General features: G+C 40.9%; 1 protein-coding gene and 1 non-coding gene across 2 annotated transcripts; one reads left to right on the top strand and one right to left on the bottom strand.

Moving 5' to 3' along the window:
• Positions 1 to 370: 370 nt before the first annotated feature.
• LOC149394731 (small nucleolar RNA R71) lies at positions 371 to 474 on the top strand. The gene has a single exon (XR_016299309.1). It is a non-coding gene; the product is annotated as a small nucleolar RNA R71 (small nucleolar RNA).
• Positions 475 to 10367: 9893 nt separating this feature from the next.
• Positions 10368 to 15058, bottom strand: LOC149394730 (hypothetical protein At1g04090-like). The gene is made up of 3 exons (XM_089614091.1): positions 14820 to 15058; positions 13763 to 14742; positions 10368 to 11135 (listed from the first exon to the last, which is right to left on the bottom strand). The coding sequence occupies exons 1-3, from the start codon at positions 14953 to 14955 to the stop codon at positions 10569 to 10571; spliced, it is 1683 nt and encodes a 560-aa protein (XP_089470217.1). The 5' UTR covers positions 14956 to 15058; the 3' UTR covers positions 10368 to 10568.
• Between the last annotated feature and the right edge of the window lie 369 nt (positions 15059 to 15427).

Here is a 15427-nt window from a genome sequence, read left to right as displayed (position 1 = left end):
GAAGTTGGCTTGTTGGTCGTTGTCCCCATAAGCGCACTCGTCACTGTTGTGTTGCCCGTTGCACCAGAATCAGACTTCAGGGGTGTGCACAGCTTGCACAGAGGCCTTCTGTCCCTGGACTAACTTTGTGAGATCCGCCACCTGTGCTGCCAGTGCCTTCATTAGCTCCATCTCATGAGTGACTGGCATATTCTTCAAGATGCGCCGCTCAGATGGGCATTGGTCGTTGTTGTAAGCCAGCTCCTCGAGAATGCTGTGAGCTTCCTCCTCTGTCTTCTGAAAGAACGACCTTCCAGTGGCTGTGTTGACTAGGGTGCGAGATGATGGTGAGAGACCGCCATAGAAAATCTGCACCATCATCCACTCTTGGATGCCATGATTGGGACACCTCCTCTCCAACTCCTTGAAGCGCCCCAATGCTTCAAATAATGACTCCCCGTCGTATTGGGCAAACGAATGGATCTCGTTGCGTCTCTTGTGCATCTTGACGCACAGGTCGGCCCATGAGGTGATGGATCCCGGCGGGAGGGAGTTGAGCCACGTCTTGGCTCGGTCCCGCAGTGAGAACGGGAAGAGGCGGAGGCGGATGGTTTCGTCGGACACGTTGTGGAGCTTGAACATGTTTGCAATCTCGACGAAGTTCGTCAGATGGTCTTGCGGGTCTTCGGCAGGTGATCCAAAGAATTGATTCGCTTGGACCATGTGTATTATGCCGGTCTTGATCTCGAAATTCGGGTTACCTGCAAGAGCTGGGAGAGCGATTGCCGATTGCGCGGCGTCGGCTGGTGGTAACCCATATTGAAAGAGGGTCTTTGGCTCTTCGTTCGCCGTGTTGTTCGCTCTATCTTCCATTGCTCGTTCCTTTGATTGCTTTCTGTTCGTCTTGCAGAATTTTTCGATCTCAAGATTTAGTGGAATGAGGTTTGATGTTCCTTCACTCCGCATACACCATCAAAATAGAGAAAATGACACGCAAAGTTAGAAAATGCGTAACGAAATCAAATGGCTAAGCAGATTATTTTCCGAAGCTATTGTAAAAAGTCCCCGGCAACGGCGCCAAAAACTTGTTGCAATATTTTTATAGCTAGCACGCAAGCGGACGTATCGAACAAGTAATAGTGTTACGTAAGTAACGGATATCGATCCCACATAGACTAGTTACTATAGCGACGTTAAACAACCTAAGCAAATTGATTTCACGGTATTGAAGTGTGTGGTGCAATAATTAACTACAATTAAGCTAACGAAAACAGCAACAAAGATTTAACACGAAACTTTGAATAATAGAAACTGGGGGTTACGACTTCACCGAAAAATTGAGACTCGGGGGTTTCGGGTTCCAATAACTTGACCTACTCTACTCACGCTAATCTCATTCTCCCTATGATATTACTAGCCTCTCTCGAGTGATCTAGCAACCTACGCAATTGACGGATTATATATCCTCTCGGCCTCTAATCCTATTAAAACAATCACGAACAATAAACGCGAGAATTCAAACGATCACATTACGCTTAAGCCGTCCAGCAACCTAAGAACAAAATGAAGCATGAATTATGAGCATGAGTTTTCGCCCTCTCTCGAGTGACAGAAAACTCCTAAAAACAATCCTAAAGATGGTCAATCCAAAGAACGCATTAAGAACACATCCACACAAGCATGAATAATTAAGTAATTCAAAGCATAATTTCACCCTAACGAAATCCCATAACCCAATTCAATCCGGCTACGTCGCAACCCCGTTAAAAATCTAGCCTCTGACGGAATCCATAGTTAACAACATAATGATCAAAACAATAATCATAAATAAGAAAAACACTATGAGATTCATGACTGGAAGAATGAAACCATCAATTAATGAGAAATAAGAGTAATAGAGAGTAAGGGAAAGAAGGAAAAACTATTAAAAACGGGAGTTCACAGTTGCTTGTTCGTCAGATCGTCACCTCAACTTCGCTCCCAAACAAAAGCTCTCTAAGAAAAAGTGCAGCCAAAAGTAGAAAAAAACTAAAAACAAACTAGAATGAGTTAATTAGGTTACAAGAGTTGTTTTTAGCCATCAATGTGTGTTTTTCGGAGTCATCTGAGCCTTCCAATTCAATCCAAGGGTCAAAACTCTTCAGAAATCGTTAATTTCTGATTCCAGTAATCCGAAGGCGCGCGGCGGTCGATGCGCGGCGCGCGGACCCAGCTCCATGTTATGCACGCTCCGCGCATAAGACTCTGTGCGATTTCTTGGTTTGTGTCCCGTATGCGCGACGCGCGACTAGATGCACGCGGCGCGCGGTCTCGTATTCTGTCTTCCCGCGGCGCGCGGTGGAAGGCGCGCGGCGCGCGGTGGAAGGCGCGCGGCGCGCGTAATCGCCAAGTTTCTTGCACATCTCATTTTTTACTCTATTTTGACCATTTTGACTCTGAATCCTGTCATCTTTCCACGAAATTGACTGTGGACGCTCTATTGCTCCTCTAAACCTGAAATTACTCAAAAACCTACTAAAAACCATTAAAATACTTGAGAACTCGTCGGTTTTTGGTTCGGGAAATAGGAGTTTTACGCGTGATTAACGCACCTATCAGCTGTGTTGTGGACACATTCTGAACACACTGTCGGACCGACTCTACGATCTCTACACCGACAATTCATCGGTGGTCGAGAGATATGGAAGGCTCTCGAGTACAAGTTCAAGGCGGTAGAAGAAGGTACCAAAAATTTCCTTGTCTCGAGTTACTTCGATTTCAAGATGTTTGATGACAAGCCTATACTTGCTCAAGTTCATGAATTGAAAGTTATCGTCAACAAATTGAGGACCGTGAAGATAGACGTTCCGGAGACTTTCCAAGTTGGTGTGATTATTGCGAAGTTGCCTAATTCGTGGAAAGGCTATCGGAAGAAACTTCTTCACAATACCGAGGACTTCTCTTTGGAGCAAATCCAGAAATATCTTCGAATCGAGGAGGAATCGAGGATGAGAGAGAAGACGACGGATGCCGGTACTTCCAAGCCCAATGCGGTGAGCGCTAAAGGCAAGAGGAAGAGGAATGACAAGGAAGGATCTTCGGGTTCCAAAAAGGACTCGAAGAAATTCAAGCATTCCAGCAAATCCACGTCCGGTAACAAGCCCATGTCCAAGGGGTCCAAAGGGGGTTGCTATGTGTGTGGCAAACCCGGTCACTATGCTCGAGATTGTCGACACCGCAAGACGGAAGAGAAAAAAGTCGACGCCACTATGACCGATGCTAACATAGTCGCTACTTTGAGCGAACTCATGGCGGTGAACGGCAAGGTTCAAGGGTGGTGGTACGAAACTTGTGCTACCGTTCACGTTACCTATGATAGGGCTGCCTTCAAAACCTATTCTGAAGTCAACGATGGACAAGCGGTTCAGATGGGAAATGAGCATCGCTCTCAAGTTGTCGGCATCGGAAACGTGGATCTCAACTTCACTTCCCGGAAGATGGTCACTTTGACCAATGTGTAGGAACCTAGTTAGTGGTGATCTCCTAGGAAAACCGGAGATCAAATCTGTGTATGAGTCGGGCAAGCTTATCTTGACCCGTAATGGTGTATTTGTTGGCAAAGGCTATTCCAGTGAAGGGATGGTCAAACTATGTATTATTGACAATGTTATTAATGAAATTTCTCCTTCTGCTTATATGCTTGATTTTGTTTCTTTATGGCATAGTAGATTAGCACACATAGGATTTAGCACTATGAAAAGGTTAATTAAATGTGGTTTAATTTCGTGCAAATCTGATAAATTAGATAAATGTGAAATATGTGTGAAATCTAAAATGATAAAGAAACCGTTTTATAGTGTAGAGAGAAATTCTAAGTTGTTAGATCTTATACACTCTGATTTATGTGAATTTAATGGCATGTTAACCCGTGGGGGAAATAGGTACTTTATTACCTTTATTGATGATTGCTCTAGATTTAGATATGTTTATTTATTGAAACATAAAGATGATGCTTTTAATGCTTTTAAGGTGTATAAGGCTGAAGTAGAAAATCAATTAGGAGTTAATATTAAAGTCCTTAGAAGTGATAGGGGTGGTGAATATTTTCCTAGTGATTTTAAGCGTTTTGGTGAAGAAAATGGTATTGTTCATGAATGTTCCGCACCTAGAACACCACAACAAAACGGTTTAGTCGAACGTAAAAATAGGACAATTCAAGAGATGATAAATGCCATGTTAATGCATTCTGAATTACCTTTTAGTTTGTGGGGTGATGCTTTACTTCCCGCATGTCATATTTTAAACCGTATTCTTTTAAAGAAAACCCAAATATCTCCGTACGAGGTATGGAAAGGGCGAAAGCCAAATATTTGGTATTTCAAAGTGTGGGGGTGCTTAGCCTACTACAAAAACATGAATCCTAAAAGGACCAAGTTGGGTCCTCGAGGGATACGTAGTGCTTTTGTTGGCTATGTTACGAATAGCAAGGCATATAGACTTCTAAACTTAGAGTCTAATGTCATAGTAGAATCCCGAGATGTGGAATTCTTTGAGAATCTTAATTCGAAAGAAAAAGAATCTCAATATCCCACTAATGAAGAACCTCGAGAGGAAAGTTCTTCTAGGGTAGTTGTAGAACAACCCGAACTTCGGATAAGCAAAAGAGTCCGTAAGACTAAGGATTTAGGACCTGATGAAATAGATTCTCGGCTTATTTCTTTTTACCTAGTAGAAGGAAATAGAAAGAGTTTTGCCCGAAAGATTCCTATTATTCTTCTTATTGAAGATGATCCTAAAACTTATAATGAAGCCGTGGCTTCTCGGGACTCCGCCTTTTGGAAGGATGCTATCCAAGATGAAATGGATTCTATTATGTCAAACCACACTTAGGAGATTGTCGATCTGCCCAAAGGGTCGAGACCTATTGGGTGTAAGTGGGTGTTCCGAAAGAAGTACCATAGTGATGGTACTCTTAACACTTACAAGGCTAGGTTAGTAGCCAAAGGATTTCGACAACGGGAAGGAATTGATTACTTTGACACATATGCACCAGTATCAAGGACAACAACAATTAGAGTGTTGTTTGCCTTGGCTTCTTTGTATAACCTCAATGTTCATCAAATGGATGTCAAAACGGCATTCTTAAATGGAGATCTCGATGAGGAGATTTACATGGAGCAGCCGGAAGGCTATGTGCTTCCGGGTAATGAACAAAAGGTTTGCAAACTTGTTAAATCCTTATATGGATTAAAACAAGCACCCAAACAATAGCATCAAAAGTTTGACTCAGTCATACTTTCGAATGGATTTGTTCCTAACGTTTGTGACAAATGTTTGTACACAAAGGTGCGTGGTAACCTTGTGATCTTCCTATGTCTCTATGTTGATGATATGTTGATCATTAGCAATGAGTTGAAAGGAATATTAGAAACAAAGAGGTTTCTATCTTCCACTTTCAAAATGAAAGATCTTGGACAAGTTGATACTATTTTGGGTATCAAGGTTCGTAGAACCAGTGGGGGTTATGAACTTAGTCAATCACACTATGTTGAAAAAGTGCTTGATAAGTTCAAACATTTAAAGTTCAAAGAGGTGAACACCCCATTTGATCCAAGTGTAAAACTTAAAAAGAATGATGGAAGGGCTGTGGCTCAATTGGAATATGCTAGTGTTGTTGATTGTCTTATGTACTTGATGCAATGTACTCGACCAGGCATAGCATTTGCCGTTAGTAAAATGAGTAGATTTACTAGCAATCCAAGTGCCGAGAATTGGAAGGCCATTGGGAGAATTTTTGGATTTCTTTTGAAAACCAAAAATCTTGGACTTCAATACGGTCAGTTTCCTGCCGTACTAGAAGGATATACTGACGCAAGTTGAATATCGAGTGTCGGAGATAACAAATCTACGACGGGATGGGTGTTTACACTTGCCGGTGGAGCAGTTTCTTGGAAATCAAAGAAACAAACTTGTATCACTCATTCGACCATGGAATCAGAGTTCGTGGCTCTGGCTTCCGCAGGTCAAGAGGCTGAATGGTTGAGGGATCTTCTTTTAGAAGTTCCATTGGCTAAAGACAATATATCAACCGTGTCGATACATTATGATAGTCAATCAACTTTAGCTAGAGCATACAGTGAAGTGTATAATGGAAAGTGTAGACATATTAGTCTTAGACATGACTATGTGAGGAAATTGATCAAAGATGGAATCATTTCACTCACATATGTGAGATCAAGCTTTAATATTGCTGATCCGTTCACTAAACCTCTTGCAAGAGATTTGGTGAAATCGACCTCGAGAGGTATGGGTCTTAAACTCATTGAGTAGTGATCTAACAATGATGGCAACCCAACCTAAGGTTAGGAAATGACTAACATTAGGTTCAATGGGTACGAACAAGTCATTGATTTGGATATTCGTAACATTATATAATAATGTTGACTGTTACAATCGGGAGGTTGAGTTTCTTAACTCTTAATGAAGTTTAGTCTTGAGGACAAGTATCTATAAGTAACAGAGATGCTGTAAGAACTTCACCTATGTGAATTTCGGGATGGTACCATCCCAAAGTAAGAGTTGGAGTTTCTCTCATGAAAAATTCACGAGACAGGATGAGCACATGGCCGTTAACGGTGCTAAGCATGTGATATAGGCAAAGAACACTAAAGGGTGTGTGTTGAGTAACACCGATTTTATCACAAGGAAAATAGGTTCAAAGCCTAGCTACCTAATTTCTGATAAAGTCTTGTGTTGCTTATACTAAGGATAAGTTCAAATCGAAAGATACTTATCTGTACTAACACTCTTTGTCTCTATTCTGGATTCTATTTTGTCTTTTCTGAACAAGTAGGGGATTGTTGAAAATTGAGCTAATATTAAATAGGTGTTTTAATTATTTAAAGCTCAATATAATTTGTTCACTAAAAGACGAAATAGTGTGTTGTTGATTGAGATAGTGTGTTTGTGTGTGGGAAAGAGTCCCACATGGAACAAACACTAAGATGAAGAGCGCCTTATATATGTTGCATTTAATAACCATGAGTAAACAAGTGGATGAGGGGAGAGTGTGCTATGTGGATATGAGGTGGAGGTGAGGTGGTGGACATATGCTTCATTTCACGTTCACACCCGCCCTCGCCGGTGTCGCCACCGGCGACAGCGGCGTCCGGCTCCGGCTCCGGCTCCGGCTCCGGCTCCGGCTCGGACGTAGAGGCGTTAGTGGCGCTTTGTAGGCGCACTTTGGCACTTCGAGTCCGGCAAAACGGCGCGGTCCGCAGACTTCTCGCGGCGATTCTCGCCAACGGTCGCGCCTCCTCATTCGGTGGTTATTTTTGGTTACCGTTCAAATGGACAGTCACGTCGTTTCGGAAACGAACGGTCGTTTGGCCAACGGTCGTGTCGTTTGCGACTGTAACTGTCGTTTGAACGAAACAATGCGTCTGTTCGTCGAACCTCTTCACGAACGGGTACGATTTCTTATATAATCCGAGTTCGGATTCAGAAATCATTATAGGTTTTCGAACCTACATTCTCTCTTCCCGAAACACTAATCCAGAAACATCGTTCTTGCTTATATTCGGATTTCACTCTGTCTTGGTGCAGTCCGAATTTAGGCTTGTCGTATCCTGCGGTATTTTTGTACAGAACCTAAAGACATTTTGGGGTACTCAAAATACTATAAGAAAAGTGTTTCCATGCGTGATTCAAGCATCGACGTCTTCAATTTTGAAGAATTCTCTAACACGAATTGATGTTGGAAGGAATATGTGCTTCAAACAAATACGTGTGACACGTCACTAGATAAATAGAGAACCATCTGTGGATTGGGATCACAAATTCCTCCTTGTTAGATAGATATGGTGCTGAGTTATTGTACATGATGAACTTGTTCATTATTGGGTAGAGCAACGATTGCATGTGACGCATTAAATTGTTTTTAGAAATTATATCTCTTAATAACATTGCATATCTTATACGCTGGCAGAAGTAGACCCGAATTATCTATACCTGGCTTCTTAGATTATATGTACATGTTACAGTGGTAAAATATTTAAGCGGACTAAAATTAGTCGGCTCGGCAAATGATTATTAAAAAAAAGGTCTAATTATTCGAGGGCTACTAAAACAGATAATTATAAGCATATTGAGTTTATAGGTTAAGCGCAAAATTCACCGAGATTAGTCTAAAATTTCAGAGAAATTAAGACTTTCGTAGAAATTATTAACGGTTATATATAAAGACTAGTCAAAACAAATATTCAAACGTCACCACAAAACCTAGTTATAATTATCTAAACTACACGGCCGACAGTTATCACTATGAAAACTGCATGTATTCATGTACTTTTTTAAAAAAAAAAATACAAATCTATTATTAATCACAAACGTTCTTGATTAATTATAGACTCTATCGAAGGAGGAATATCCTCCAACCAAACGAGTTTATCATCTATGGAAAGAGCGTAAGTTGCTAACCCATTGGCTGTCATGTTGGCTTCCCTATAGATGTGAGACAACTTTACTCCTGAAAAGTTAGACAATAAACTAGATGTACATGAGACAAAATGGAACCAAACTCATTCTTGAAAGAAGATTTCCTCTCCAAAGCTTGCACCACCGTCTTAGCATATGACTCCACAAAGTGGATAGGCAGAAACATGTCCAAAGCCCAAGATAAGCCGTAGCGGAGAGCGAGAGCTTCTGCTTCTTTGACCGTGAATTTTCCTGGGAGATTTTGAGCCAATGCAGCCATGACCAGTCCAGAAGAGTTGCGAATAACAGCTCCAACTCCAACAAAGTTAGAAGGTTTTGGAATTGAGGCATCGACGTTGAGCTTGTATAGGTCACAACTTGGGGGTACCCATCTTGCTTGGGAGCGGTCCTGTTTGGGGTCAGGACCGCTCAGCAAGCTAACAGAAGATGAGCGTCTGGATTGGTCAGACTGAAATTCAAGAAGAAAATTTGACGTCCACGAAGTAATCTGGTAAGGGTCCTTCTTAATGTTTTCAAAGATCCTTTTATTCCTTGCTATCCAAATAGACCAGGAGATACAAAGGAACAAAGAGAAGTCTTTTTTATTAAGAGAAAAGTTGGCCGAGTGTATGATTTCATCAAAGTTAAGATTATAAAGCGACTTGAAATTTAGCTTAATGGTAGAGGTCCTCCAAATTTCTTTTGCGAATTTGTGGTGAATGAGGATGTGGCCTACTGTTTCCCAGGGTCCAGAGCATATATTGCATTTTGGTGATTGAATGATCTTGCGTGTGTAAAGTCCAGTGGTAGTGTGTATGGCATTATAATATGCTCGCCAAATAAAAGATTTCACCTTATTGGGAACTGTTTTAGAAAGACATAAATAAATTAAAAACATGATATTTTGTGAAGTTTGAGAAAAAAAATTATCGTAATATAATTCCAATAGGCATAAGAACAAGAAAAGATGATATTTTGGGGCGGAAGTTAAAACAGTAAAAAAAATATATGAATTCAGTCACCGAATATGTACGTGGTATAGAACATCACTTAACCAAACACATATCAAAAAATCATTAGCACGATTTGTAATAAATCATTCATTAAAAACGTAATAAAAACTCTTTCAGTATCTAAGATCGTTGGCACTAGAAAATAGCATCGATATTAAATTTATCTTGGGGAGTTCTCTGTTAAAAAAAGAGAAGAAAACTATTGGACGAATTAAATAGTTCCATACCGGGTAATACTAATCCTATGTTACAGTGGTCAAAATAAAGCGGATTCAGATTTAAAAATTTCCATTCACATAGCTGGACATTGGAAAAAGTCAATATATATATATATATATATATGAACAAAGGCATAAACCGGAGACGCTAATTCCTACGGAGGATAAAGACATCTAACCAGGCCGGATCAACTATCGAAGAACTAACATCAAAGCAATCTAGAAAAAACAGAAAGCAACGAAAATCTGTTCCTTTTAACTTTAGATAAATGAAAGGCCAGCACAGAACTTATTTTAAATACCAACTACTCATTAGATATCTTACATTCAGCTAGAGGGAAAAACTCGTGGTAAGAGCAGAGACCAAAAGCAAAAAACAGATGTATTTACAACAGCTGGTTTATAGACGGATTTAACGATTAAAAAATTCCTTAGTAGCAAGTTCTTCCCTATCATATATCGATTTATACAGAAGATTGAAAAGTAAAAAACTGTTGTAAAGTAATTCATTAAAAGCTATCAGCAAGAGCGACAAAAACATACACTGCTTATTATCTTAAAAAAATAAAATAAAAAATTATTTACTAATACTTGACACAGATTGACTTCCATATGTATTAGATAACAACTGAAAACTTTTTAAATAATATTGGGAAGAGATATATTTAGAAACAAAGATACTGGAATGCTAAGGATGAAGAGATACTAAAAACGTTTTATTTTTTAATAATAGAGAAGAAAAAAAAAATTAACTGGAGAGAAATTGTAAGCAGAGAGATGGAGGCCCCTCAACTTTTTATTTTTTCTCCTATTATTTTTTATTACAGATTTACAAATTGATCCTCCCTAAATTTGTTTTTACATATTACCCCCTTGATAATTTACCTCAGAATGTAGATCAAGCTCAATAGGGTTCGTCGCCACTCCAACTACTTTTAAGCTTAGGTCCGGTGGGACCATCTTCCCCGAAAACCTCGCTGGGCAAACCGTTCACCATTTTTTTGAAAGCCTTCTTGAGAGGTCCGATGAGAACTTTCGCAACCCCGTCCAACTTCTTCCTCGTGTCGTACTCGATCCTCGGCCCCCACTTCCTCATGTAGTTCAGCCACGGAGGCTCCACCACCGCCGCCGCCGCCGGAATAGCTCCGGCGACGACCTCGAACGCCGCTCCGGTGTCCAACGAGGCCTTGCCTTTGGCGGCGTCGTTCCTGATCCCGACCCCGCCGCTTCCTTGGAGGACCAGCCCGGGCTTTGGATAGTTGGCATGGCCGTTGAGGGACGAATAAGACACGGGCTTGTTGGTACCGGGGATGAACTCAATCTCCGGCGAGTCGACCCACACGCCCTTGCTGTGCTGCGAGAAGTACATCCTCTCGAGCTCGCCGGAAAAGTTGCTGATCCTCAGGGTCACGTGCTCCCAATCCCCCACGTGCTCTCCGACCCTCCCGAGAGGGACGTTGATGAGCCCCACCTTCATAGACGGAGCCAGAAATGTAAATTAGAAGGAGTTAATATGCAAAAAAAAAAAAAAAAAGTTCTGAAGGGACTAAATCCTAAATTCTTAAGATTATGGTTGATGAACCCCACATTCATGCACATCCATAAATGTAAATTAGAAGGGATTAATATGCGAAAAAATAAATAAATTCAAAGGGAGCTAATTCATAAATTACAGGATTAAATTAGAAAAAAATATATATAAATCGTTGATGAGCACCACCTTCGTGGACAACCATAAATGCAAATTAGAAGGGAGAAATATGCAAAAAAGTGCAGCGGGGACTAATCCATAAATTTTTTAGAATAGATTCTAAAAAAAATATAAAAATTGTAGCTTTGTGTTGTCAATGGTGCCCACAAGAAGAGTTGTAGTCTTTACTTTTGTGCATTTGATGTAATAAAGTCTCACGAGACTCTTGCTTGTAATTGTTTATTCATTAATAAAAGTTGAAACGTTCATTCATTCTTTCTTGTCTGAAGCTTTATGATAAAACCTTAGTCTTTAGTCCATAAACAAACCTAACAACACGTGAAGAGACAAATGTAGATTTGCATGAACAAACTCTTCATGGTTTGCTTAAAACAATGTATTCGCAATCTAAGGATCAAAGGACTCTTGATCTCAGTACGATTGTTAAGAGAATCTATGATGTCTGGTTATGGGACATTGAGAGTTGGAGACTCTATAGTTCTTCTAGGTATCTTTCGAAGGTACTGAATTGACCAGTGCACTTCTAGAGACAAGATAAGAACAAACCATTTAACCTCTTATGTCTCGAAGTCACTACGTATAAATTGCATCATGTTTACCTCAATCCTGAAATGAGACATGTCATTTCATAGCTTACGTATTCTCATTTGAGAAAGTCAGAGTTCGGATTCACTATGTGATTCTTAGCAAGACCTATTGGTGAAGTACTAAGTTATGAAGATGTCATGAGTAACTTTGTGAAGATCTCATAGATATGGAATTCATGTACAAGATTACTGAAATGCAATGTATATCACCTCATGCTTTGTTCCTTGGAATGTGAATAAATGAACTGGCCAGTGTCCAAATTGAGTCATGAGTCTTTTGGATGAAACAATGTGACTTGTTAGCTCCTCGTCAATACATTGTTTCTAACTTATTCACAAGCGACAAATGAGTTGAGGAAATAACAGCTAGAATGGTAAAATGGTAATTTTGTAAATCCTGACTAACTGATGATATTCATGAAGGGTAAACATAGATAATATTCAGTGGATCCACTCATCACAATTTAGTTGAATTCTTGAGTAGAAAATAAATTCATTTGAGCCGAGAGATTCTCAGTGTCAACTCTTTAGTAGAGTCAGTTGACATTAAGCTAAACTAAGAAAATGTTTGTGAACTTTTGAGTCCAAGTATTTTAGCTCAAGCTTTGTTCATTTGGATCCATGAGGTCATTGTCACAAATCATATCGAGTAGGAATAGTTAAACTAGAAGCTAACTCAAAACAAGAACGAGACAAGTTTTACGAAAATTGTCTAAAAGGTATTTTTGTGTTTTTGGACATAGGACGAAATGAATGTCAATAAATTTTTTGACATTGTCATATGATGAAAAATGAAACTTAAACCACTCGGCCATGAATAGTTTATTGGGCATTGAGGATTAATTTCATTTCATGGAATTTTATTTGAAAATTATTAATGGGTTTTTCATATGTTGTCATGAACAAATGAAGAAAAATCTAGAAGCTCCTTCTAGAGGCCTTGCTCGTCCAACCCAAGGAAAAGAAGGCTGAATTTCGTTCATGCCATAGTGTGAAAGAGAGTTTATTTTGTGCATTAATGTATGTAGATACTTGCCAAAAGAAAAAGAGGAAACAAATTTCCTCTATGAGGAATATTTTTGGGCAGCCAACAAGGAGCAAACAAAAGAGGAAACAAATCCAAGGTCTTCTAGAAGACTAGCTTGGACGTCCATGAGGTAGAAAATGAGGAAATAATATTTGCTCATGAATATGTGATATTCTATAGAAGAGGAAACTACCTTATTGAAGGTAAAACCTCTCCTATAAATAGAGCACTTATTCTTCTCATTTTTCTCATTACACATAAGTTAGAGATTGAGAGATTCTCTCTCTAGACCTTGTGATGGCCGCCCCTCTCCCTCTCTCTCTCTCTAGTTTTCTTTCGTTTTTGTTTTGGAACCTAGGTCCACATTTGACCTAGTGTTTTAGCTCTTCGACTCTCAGACTTGTTCTTGAGTCGTCGTATTTAAAAGTGCCCACACACTAACTCCTTTCTTTCTCGAGTGATTATTGTGATAGAAACTTTCGTGGTTGCTCGAGTTGCCGATGAAAGAAGAGAGACGTGCTGCGATGGGAGACGAACGTTTCAACCTTCCTAAGGCTTCTCAACGTTCAAGCTTCTCAAAGGTTAGTAAACATATAATGCTCATTTATAGTTTTTATTTATATGTACTTGCTCTTTGTCTAGGTTAGTAAAATCGTTTTACTTGTTTTAGAGAAAATTTTTAAATCCCGCCACTTGCTCGAAGCGTTAAATCTTTTCTTAGCCCAAGATCAATTCCAACACCTTGGGCCTCAACTAAATCCGTCCCTGCTTACCTTGGCCTTGGCCGGGCCGTTGAAGGGGTAGAAGATCCACGCCGCGAGGTCGGTTCGGGTCCCGCCCAGCATCGCCTTGGCGTGCAAGTAAACCCTAGCACTAGCTAGGTCGCCCCGCTTAACCCTTTCCTTCTCGGCCTTCTCGGCGGGGAGGTCGAGCCAGTACTCGCCGTCGTTGGACCCGCCGATCGGGAGGTTCGAGCCCTCCGGCGGGTCGACCCGGACCGGGCTCGACTCCTCGCCTCTCTTCACAAGCCTCGCTCCGTTCTCGAAGTACCACGCGACGGAAGAGGGAAGGAACTTCTCGCCCGGGTGGAAGTGGATCACCGGAGAGTAGGTCTTCATTAGGGTTTCGATCTCGTCCGTCCCGGGCGAAATAGAGCCGTCCTTGTTCGCATTGTTCTTCAGGCACACGATGGTATTTCCACCTCCGGCGGTGAAGGTTCCGGCGGGGACTCCTAGGGCTCCGATCCCCCGCTCCACCGGACGGAGAGCGGGCACGGAAAATCCCTCAGTCGCCCAAACCGGAGGGCCAGGCTCGCCCTCGCAAGGCTCGGTCAAGTCGGCTCGGACGCACCGGAGCTTCCCGAGCGAGGGCTTCTCCGGCGAGTCGGTGACGGCGAGCCCAACGGCTTTGTACCCTTCCGGCGGGGTCGGGAGCCAGAAAAACGCGTTCCCGTCGCGCTTGATCTTCGTCGGCTCGCTCGTCCAAATGAGCGTGTAGTCGAGCGGCTCGGCCAAGGCGTCCGGGGATGATGACGTGGCGGCAGCGACTAGGGCCGAGCCAAAGAGAGGCTTGTTGTTCGGCTGGGCGTAGAAGCCGAGGATATGAAAGCCATCCGGGATCGGATCCGGCTCAAAGAAGCTCGCGCCGGAATTTCCCGGTCCTCCTTCGTGGCTCGCCCAAACCCTGTTGAACGTCGATATTTGTCGCACTTTTATCTCTCCCAAGTCAATCGTTCCGCGTCCAAACCCTTCACCTAATAGATAAACTCATAATATTAAGAAGATATGTATATGTTCATTATTATTATTATCATGAGAATAATAATCATACCTTGTTGTTGTTGTTGTGACCAAGAGGGCGTTGGAGAGGGAAGCTTGAAGATGGTTTCAATGGGGAGTGATTTGGATCTCTTTCTCTTTGAGACAGCTCTGATTGGATTAGAAGTAGTGGAACGATTTTTGGCCATGATTATTATTATTCTTTGAAGATGATTGAAAGAAGACTAAATTTACTTGGTATTTATGGGAAATGTATAATGTTGTTGTGGGTTAAGTCGCTGTTGTATATACTACTATATTTGTGTTAAGTACGTATGCGAATTACAAAGAAGCATATTCTGTCTAAATGGGAAAGCTAATTAAAAAAAATAACCATCGCACGTTTCGTGCAAGAAACACCACTTTGGCATTGTTACTTAAAACTTAAAAAAAAAAAAAAAAAATGTGCCTATTTATATAATATCCGAGTTCAAGTCCTAAATTTGCTTATATTTTTACGCGTTGGAATTTAAGGTTTAGTGGTTTAATCATAATGTGTTTCTTGATATATTCGATGTAATTATTGCTTATAGCTTATATAATGAAATAATACATGCTTTATATTTAAGAACCTCTCTCTCTCTCTCTCTCTCTCTCTCTCTCTCTCTCTTCAACTACAAT

The sequence above is a fragment of the Urtica dioica genome, chromosome 5 (assembly GCF_054948205.1).
Source record: "Urtica dioica subsp. dioica isolate 48M chromosome 5, U.dioica_male_clone48M_v1_H2, whole genome shotgun sequence".
Lineage (NCBI taxonomy): Eukaryota > Viridiplantae > Streptophyta > Magnoliopsida > Rosales > Urticaceae > Urtica > Urtica dioica.
Note: the sequence above shows the minus strand (reverse complement) of the source record. Positions and strands in the feature narration are given on the sequence as shown.